An 8,977-nucleotide genomic window follows, 5' to 3' on the forward strand; every position below is an offset into this window, starting at 1 on the left:
CTTGGACAGCATGGTCAGTGATAGTCCAATGGTGGCTTAGTGTCCTTTAGTGTCAGGTGCAGCAGTAACCTGGCCACTCACAGGTCTCACACAATGACCTTTCAAAAATAAAAATCTAAACCCCTCCTAACATCTCAGTGCTCATTTTTGTTAAAAGCTCACTTTCTAGTAACCCTTTTCAGACAATGACTTTTTTGGCTATATAAATATGCTTTTGATTAATAAGACAGTTGATGAAGTTTGTGGTTGAAAAGATAAATTTATCAGAGAAGACCAGGTAAGATTTTAAGTCTTCCATAATTGCTTAAGAAGCATATTTGTTTGTTTAACAAGTATCTTTAGAGAATATACTATGTATTAGGCATTGTTCTAGGTGTTAGAATAGAGCACTCACATATTAGAGCAGTGGAGAAGACAGACAAAAGCCCTGCCCTAAAAAATGTATATGCTAACTGGGGGAAACGGGTAATATGTAACAGCTAAAGAAGTAGGGAAGGGAAGGCCTGATAGGGGAAGCAAGATGGGAAGATCTCTCCGGGAGGAGATATTTGAGCTGCTGGATGCAGAGGAGAAAAGTCCTCTATAAAAGGGACATGTTAAATGTGAGATGCCTATTAGACATCCAAATAAATATGTCAGATAGGCAGGTGAATATATAAGTTCTAGACATCAAGATTATACTAAGGAATCTGGGAGTCAAAGACATGTCAATATTTTTCATGCTCTGGAATATCTTGATCCCTCATCATTTTTACTTAATTTTTTTTTCCTCAGAAAGAACTGGAGAAGCAGAAGAGAATTAAAAGGAACCAACAGCTGGAAGCAATAGCCAAAGATCATTATGAAAGGGTGTTGCTAAGGGAAAAAGGTCTGGAGCCTTGGAAGAGATTGAGAATGCAAAGCAAGCTAAACATCCAGGTACAGTGTCATACTCATACCCTTTAAGGTTAGAAAATTGACTTTTCAAGTAGCATAAAATTAGATTTGGGTGTTTGGTGATTGAAAAGTCAGAAAGATAAATGAAGTAGGTGTTTATATCTATTTGTTTTGGATAAGAGTATAGATTTCATCTTCCAAGATAGAGAAAAATTTCTGTAATTGAATAGGTTGAAAAAGCTAGAGTAAATTTTTATTATAGACCTACCAGGTAAGACAAATAGGGGCCTCTCTCACTATTAGCAGTGTTTAATAAAACAAAAAATAATCACCATAGGTCTTTCAGTCAATTTTCTGTGTCAGTAAAGCTGCATAACAGACAGCCCCCAAATATCAGTGGCATATTTATAATTCAGGCATTTATTTCTTACTCACATGTCTGTGGGCCAGTTGTGGATTGGGTTCAGGTCTCTCTACAGCCACACTTTCTGGCTATAGCAGCTATTCAGGGCATGCTTTTTACCTGGCAAATGTCTAAGATACAAAGGCCAAACCCTTTTATGTAAACACATGTGAAATCTCTGCTTGTATTGTGTTTACTAACATTCTGTTGGCCAGAGCAAATCATAGTGCTAAACTGAAAGTCACTAAGGAGTAAAAGAGGCTCATCTACTTCATTGGTAGACACTATAAAATCACACACAATGAATATGGCTATAAAATCCTATTACAAGGAACAGCAATCCATTCTGCCACACAAAGATATATGAAATCAAATACCATCAAAATTACCTAGTGCATAGATCATTCAACTAAGTGATTATGAAGCTCAAAATGCATAAAATGTTTCCTTTAGAATTCGAGTTAATAATAAGCTCAGTAATGTGTACCAGTAATGGCCACTCTTATTTATACATTTGACCAGGTTAATACTAAAAAGTAAGACTAGTAGTTTTGGTTGTAAAAACCAGGATTAAAGATGAACAATAATGCTTCATATTATAAGAGCCCCACTAAATCAAGTAATGTTGCAGGTTATACCTCTTTGAATGTGACTTAGGCTACTTTTTATCCTGCCTCACCAGTCTATTCATCCTTCAGTCTCCTTGTTCTCTTCCTGTTTTCACAGTTTTGTTCCTTCTTTTATTTTCCCCAAAAGCCCTTCCCTCTGTCTTTCTTCTGTCCCTGACTCTTTTTGTCTCAGCCTCCTTACCAGTGGCTCTAGAACTATTGAGTATTCCAAAACACCTGAGAGTGCACATTTGTGGTGGTTAGGCCTGAGCACATGGGAATCCATCCTATCTGGAGGCCTGGACCCATCTGTGCCCTCAGCCATTGCTAATGTGCTTTGGCTTTCCTAGTAGTGAGATGGGCGAGCTGATGCCTCACTTCTCAGTGAATAAATATGGAAATGAAATCTGTAATTGGAATTAAAATTTGCTTCTTACCTATATATAAAAGCGTAAATGAACAGAACAACCAGAATGAGCAGTCACTATGACACGCACTGACCACCAGGGGGCAGATACTCAACGCAGGAGCTGCACCCAGCCCACAGGCCCTGATTGCCAATGGGGCTTGCTGGCCAACCTGGTCCTTCTCCCCTGGCCAGCAGGCCCTGATCACCAGATCAACTGGAACAGGGAACTGGAGATGGATAGCAGCAGACACAGCCCCTTTCCTAGGGTGGTCAAGGGCTGTTCCCTTCTTGGTGCTGGTGGCTCACCTGGGTCCCTCCCCCGAGGCTGGGATGGGGGATTGGGGGTGGGTGGTGACAGGCTTGGGCAGCAAGGTAAGGAGGAGACAGGGAGGCAGAGAACCTGATCACTGGCCAGGCCTAGGGACCACACCTGTGCACAAATTTCATGCACCAAGCCTCTAGTAATATATAACCACAAAGATTGGTCATATCAAATAATTTGCTATCCAGTTGAGTGCTCCTAGTTATATCTGGCTTTTATCTAGATTAAAAAATAATCTTTATTGTTAAGTACACAAAGGAAAGGCAGATAAGGATTAGCTCTTCTTTTTGGGTCTTTGTTTTTGATGGAGTAAAATCAAGAAAGGTATGAAATTTAGAAACAAAATAGAATTTATGAGTGAATAATCAAATTAAATTTTTAAAAATTTATTCAGAAGAATGTAAAAATAGAAACAGGAATTTGAGCTCAAAATAACAATTATAGGCTTTAAATATAGAAAAACTCAATTAAAATAAAAACAGGAGATCACAGATCTGAAACCAGCATTTCCAAAATTTCTTGATCATAAAACCATCTGGAGAACTTATAAAAATGTACTTTCCTGGTCCCACCTCCAAGAATTTTCAGTAAGTCTGGGTTCTTGGCTAGGTGGGGAGTGGGAAGGGGGGTGGGTATCAGGGACTCTGCATGTTTAAAAGGTAGTCCAGGGGATTTTGATACAAATTGTCTGAGCACCATATTTTGAGAATCACTCTCTAGTTCATACAAGTGTATTTGTTTTCTGTTGTTAAAACAAATGACTGCAACCTTAGTGATTTAAAACAACACAAATTTATTATCCTAAAATTCTGGAGGTCAGAAGTCCAAAACCAGACCTACTAGGCTAAGGTCACACTGTGAGTGGGACAAGTTCCTTCTGGAGGTTCCAAGGGGAGAATGTCTCATTTCCGTTTTTAGCGTCTAACAGTCACCTGCATTCCACTGCTCACAGCCTCTTCCTCAAATCACTCTAATCGCTTCCTGACCCTCCTGTGTCCCTCTTATAAGGAACCTGTGATTACATTTAGGACGTTCCCTTATAATCCAGGATATTCTCACCATTTTAAGATCCTTCACTTAATCACATCTGCAAAATCCCTTTTACCATGTAAGGTCACCTACTTATAGGTTCCAGGGATCAGGGCAAGGCCATCCCTGAGGGGCCGCTCTTCAGCCTATCACAACAAAATAGAATTTTAGAACATCCGTAGTCCTCTGCATCTCCTTCACTTTGTAGACAGGGAACTGAGCCCTAGAGAAGCGAACTGGCTGGCTCAGAGTCGCAGGCATTGGTCACAAAGCTAGAGGAGCTCAGCACCATCTTCCAAGAACCCTGCCCATTCTGGCAGCCTTTGTGTGGTGTAGAAATCGGAAGGTCATGTACTGGTAGGTGCCAGGCACCAGTTGAAAGTTTTAAAAAATTAAAAGTAAAATGGAAAGTTCTAGAGGGCAGTAAGAGAAAAGGAGGGTTTCTTCACCCATCAGAGTTGGCTTCCAGGAAGGAACAGAAAAAATTAAGAAAGGAGAAGGGTCCAGTTACACAATTCCTCGTTTGTTTCTATCACTTCCTTCAGAAGGATTATTTAGCATTTTCCCTTAACTCACATGTGCTTGTTAAATAAAATTAACTTCCATGACAACTGTATTTTTAAATAAGGTTTATTGGTCCAAAATGCTAGCCAAAAGCATAGATTCTAATCCAAATCACCAGGAACATGGCTGAGTAGAACAGACAGTGTGCCCATGGTCCCAGAGTTTTGCAAGCATTTCTGTACATGGAGCAGAGGGAAGGCGGAGGAAAGGTAATCTGAAAGAATTTTCATTAGCTGAAGGCAAAGATGGGGGAAAAGGGGAAGCAGGACCAACACAGAGAAATGTTCCCTCCTGTAGATTGGCTGTGGGCAACATTCTGGAGAGTGCCCGCATGTGCAAACAAGCCGAGGCTCCCGGAGTTCGGTGGGGCCTGGTTGAAATAACCTGTGGGAATAGCACCTGGAGACTAACCTAAAGCTCAGCAGGCAGTGGGAGGAATGTGAGCAGTCATTAACAGGCTAACAGTTCTATCTTTCTCTCACTTCCAGGCACTGTAATTTAGTTTAGACATTTCAGAATGTTCTCCTTCTCATGCTATATTCCATTTATTCCAGCAACCATTTTTAGAACTTTTAAGGAGCCTTCTGAGAATCATTTTCTTTCTGGTTATCTCCGTTTTCCCGGAGGATGGAGAAGGGGAGGGGAGGATTTTGTGGTTTCTGGCTGCCCTTGACTTTTGGTCCCCAGACAGCAGTCAGGACAGGCAGCATCTCAGGTGCCACAGAGACCTCTTGTGATGCTCATTTTGACCAAGTATGACTGCCAAGAGATTGGCTTTGGTCCATCTCATTCATAATGCTGGGTGGCTAGACAAGGCTTAGAAAAATGTGTAATTGGGGAGAACAAAGGGGTAAGGATTTTTTTCCCTCTTACCTCTTGAAAAAATATAGCACTTCCTTTTTAAAATCTATAAACTCTGAGTTGTATGTTTATTTTCAAAGAATGATGCTCTGAGCCTTTTAAGTTGGTAAGACATTAAATTATTCATCATGTTATTTTTCTATCAGATGGTTTTGTGGTTTATTGATAATGTCTAAATTTCTGTGCTGGTGACAGCTCATTCTACAAAACTAATTGAAAGTATTGGCATTTCCTCAGTCAGACAGTGGTTAAGTACATTAAAGAAGAGAGGTTTGTTATGGAGTTGCTGTCTGGGTTCCAACAGAACAAACTGAGACTATTGCCAGCCACCCACTTCAGAACTCGGTGCAAGCAAAAGAATGGCTTTGGAGACTGTTTATTCCATTTTCCTGATAACCAGCCAGTCACTGTGGTCCTCAGGGACTCAGCACTGAGAGGCTCTGCATGCGATGAATCTAAAACCCCCTAAAACAGAGTCAGTAGTCAAAGCTTCAGGAATATTCCCTCTACATGTGGTTTTCGGCAGCATTTGCCAAGGGAATGAATGTGTGTTTTCTTAAGTGATATACAATACACGGAATAATTTCCTTTTTTATTTATAAAATGATGCAGGTGGCCGGAGAACATCACTCTTTGGCCCTACAGAGGAAATGCCTGCTGAGCTGGTTCCATTTCAGTCGGGAGAGCCTGGCTAGGAAGATGGCCCAGGCCGACCAGTGTTATTCCCAAACGCTGCTGAGGAGAGTCGTCCAGAGCTGGCGGCAGGTAAGGCCCAGGGAAGGGAGCTTTGAATACGACTCCACTTAATCCGTGTAAGAGAATTAGATGCAAACCAGAACATCCAGTCATTATGTTTTTTCAAGAACAATATAAAATAGTCAATCATGTGGAAATATCAAATTTACTTTTTGTAAATATAAAATCTTAAGCCTATTTTCACACTGTTCATCTCTATAAATTATGTCATATCAACTTTTGATTTTATACTTCTTATCCTATAATTGATAAGTGATTTTACTATTTGTAACTGTTTCCCCCCTGGTTCCATTATTTCCTTCAGACATTACAGAGGCCGCTTTCTTGGCTGCCACGTTTTCTCTTTGTGCCTCCAGTGTCCTTTGTTCCTTTGTCTTGTGTGTGTTTCTCTTCCCTTTGTGCTGTTTATTTGCTCTAATTCTTTGTGACATTATTTGACTCATTTCTGTTCCTTTCTCCATCCCCAGTACCTGACTGACCTGGAGGAAAAAGCACAAACACTGTGTGTGCATTTTCTTCAAAAGAAGATTTGCAGGGCCTGGCTTAACTCGGTCAGGGAGGCCCGGATCGAATTTCAGAGCAAGCACAAGCTCGCCGTGGAGCACAGTGACAGGTGAGGGCCTGCTCTCTGAGGAAAGTCACTCTGACTGCATAACTGCCCTGCGATGTATTCTGTACCTGGAACATGCCCAGAAAGAGGAGGTGGAGGCTAGGAGAGCTGGGCACTCAGTGACGCCAGCAGAGCTGAGCGTTCCAGCTCACCCATTGACTCGGTGATGAAAGCAAGACCATAACACACCCTGGAACTCTAGGGCCCCATCTTTAACATCATAAGGAGGGTGCCTGTCTTCTTTGCTTCCCAGGGGCTGGCAGGAGAACAAAATTATGAGAAGTACATGAAACACACTTAAGCAAATGTATGTATTCTTTATGTCACTAGGTTTATAAATTCAATTTTTTAACATTATTGTGAAATATAACACTAATACAGAAGTGCTTAAATCATCAAGTCCACCTTAGTGAGTTACTATAAAGGGGACATCTGTGTCACCACCACTGAGGCTCAGAAGTAGGACGTTGCTGGCCCCAGAGTCCCTGCTGGCTTCTGCCCAAAGGCCCAGCCTTCCCTCCTCAAGGTGAACTACTCCTGAGTTTTGTGAGGAGCCTGACCTTGCCTTTTTTTTTGCTGCTTCTTCTTCACTTCTGCCTTCCAAGCATGCAGCCTTCAAGACTATAGTTTAGTTTTGCCTGGTTATATAATTCAAATCACACTGTATGCCGCATTAATTTTTATAATATAGTGATGTCTTATTTGATCTAAATTCCTTGGGGAATAAGGTGTAAGTTTTCCTTTGGTTTGTGTGATTTTAAGTGTTTTGGATAGAAATGCCCTAAGTTTTATTATGCACTTCTCTTTGAGAGTAAACAAATGGTCTGTCCTTTGGTGACTGGGTGTCTGTCATTTCCTTTGAGCTTAATGTGGCGGCTGCCTCCACGTGCTGTGGTGTAAAGACTGTGGTGTAGGCACAGGAGTGGCGCCTCCTCACACAGGCCTTTCCTGGCCACCTCAGGGAAAGTAAAAATAACCTGTTGGTCACTCCCATCCACTTCTGTGTCTTTCTTTCCTTTACAGCATTTCTCAGCCTGAATTTCAATTGTGATTTACATGCCTTTTAAATATGTCTTATTCACCTAAGACTTACTCTTTACATGTACCTCAGATGGAAATCCGTCAACTTTTCCCTAATATTTCATATTTTCCCTCTTTTTATTCTTAAAGGAGGATTCTCTGGATCACATTTCAGACATGGAAGAAGTTTGCAAAATTTATGAAAGAAGAAAGAGGAAGAGAAGAAAGGCGAGAGCAACTCCGTAAGAAGGTAGCTGAGATCCTTCCGGACTTCCAGAGGCTGCCCCCACCGTGACTCTGGTTGTCCAGCGTCAGATACCCGCCCTCGTGTGAGAGTCCTTGGTGTCCAGGGAACACAAGCCAGCCCGTGCTGAGGACGGAATGTCCACGGTCCATACGGATCTGTGTTGCACCACCCACCCACATGCACATGCACCTACCTGGTTGTTCTGTCAGGTATTCCTTGGATTAAAGGACTTCTTTTTGAGTTTGTACTTCCTTCTCTTATTTCTCTTGGGTTGCTAATCAGTTCACTAAAGCATTTATCCCAGCAGGATCAGCCACAGGAACTGTTCCTGTTCCACTGTTCAAATGCAGCGTCTATATTTTTAGCATCATAAACTTTAAAAAGGATGTGTTTGCTCGCCTGAGCTTGAGGAGGAAAATGTTCTTATAGCTTAACGTGAGTTGTTAGCAAATGTAACTTTTATTAAATAGAAATTAAAAGTAGTGAGCACTTAGAAAAGGAGTCATTTGTGGCCAGGCACCTAGTTAGTACCTTAGCATCCGCAACAAGCATTCTGCCGGACTCCATCCTTTCTGCCCACCCCTAATGGAAAACCACGCATCAAAGGTACTCTTTGCAGCGCTGCAATGGATAACTGTGTATCCTAATTTCAGAGAAAAGGGGGCACCAAACACACTTTTCTTCAAATCCAGCAATTTGCTAAAATATCGTCATGCTCCCAAATTGCTACCTATAAATATTTGATCTGGCTTCTAGACCTCAATTTGATCTACTAGTATATGTCAAGGTTTATCTTTCATTCAAAGAATGTTTTAATCTTTAAGGTGCTAAAGACTATAAAGATATTCCCTTCTGTGAACTGAATTATCTGCTAGAAATTTTCTTTTTCATTACAAAACACGTTTATTACAACAAATTCAAGTAGTAGATAAAATCACAAAGTAAAATAAGAAAGTCCCTTGTACCTGAGGTAACTGTTATTTGGTAAGGTTGAAAATATGAGTTGGTGAAGTAAAATTCTGTTTGTTCAATAAATTCTGTCATCTCTTATTTCTTCGAAGGGATACCTAGCTATAGCTATACCACCTGCAAAATGATTCTGTCCTGTGGAAGATGCGTGACTTACTCGACATGACAAAACACCCTAAATCACACTTTATTTCTTCTACAATATTCCTGTCTCCACAGTTATCCTCTGAAAACTTAAGGCTGATGGCCCCTACAGAAAATGGGACTAAATGTAACTCATTTTTAATCTCTTTCCATCTAAAT

The 8,977-nt window shown here is 41.0% G+C and overlaps 1 protein-coding gene across 1 annotated transcript in view; it reads left to right on the plus strand.

Annotated features, from left to right (window-relative positions):
* The window catches only part of CCDC191 (coiled-coil domain containing 191), a 78,867-nt gene extending 70,023 nt beyond the window's left edge, over positions 1-8,844 (plus strand). Inside the window, exons 14-17 of the mRNA XM_084873912.1 lie at positions 775-918; positions 5,685-5,837; positions 6,296-6,441; positions 7,609-8,844. Coding sequence (XP_084730038.1) covers positions 775-918; positions 5,685-5,837; positions 6,296-6,441; positions 7,609-7,753 — 588 coding nt within the window. The 3' untranslated portion in view covers positions 7,754-8,844. The remainder of the gene's footprint in view (positions 1-774; positions 919-5,684; positions 5,838-6,295; positions 6,442-7,608) is intronic.
* The last annotated feature ends 133 nt before the right edge of the window (positions 8,845-8,977 follow it).

Source organism: Pipistrellus hanaki, assembly GCF_964339955.1.
Source record: "Pipistrellus hanaki genome assembly, chromosome: 2".
In the NCBI taxonomy this organism is placed as follows: Eukaryota; Metazoa; Chordata; class Mammalia; order Chiroptera; family Vespertilionidae; genus Pipistrellus; species Pipistrellus hanaki.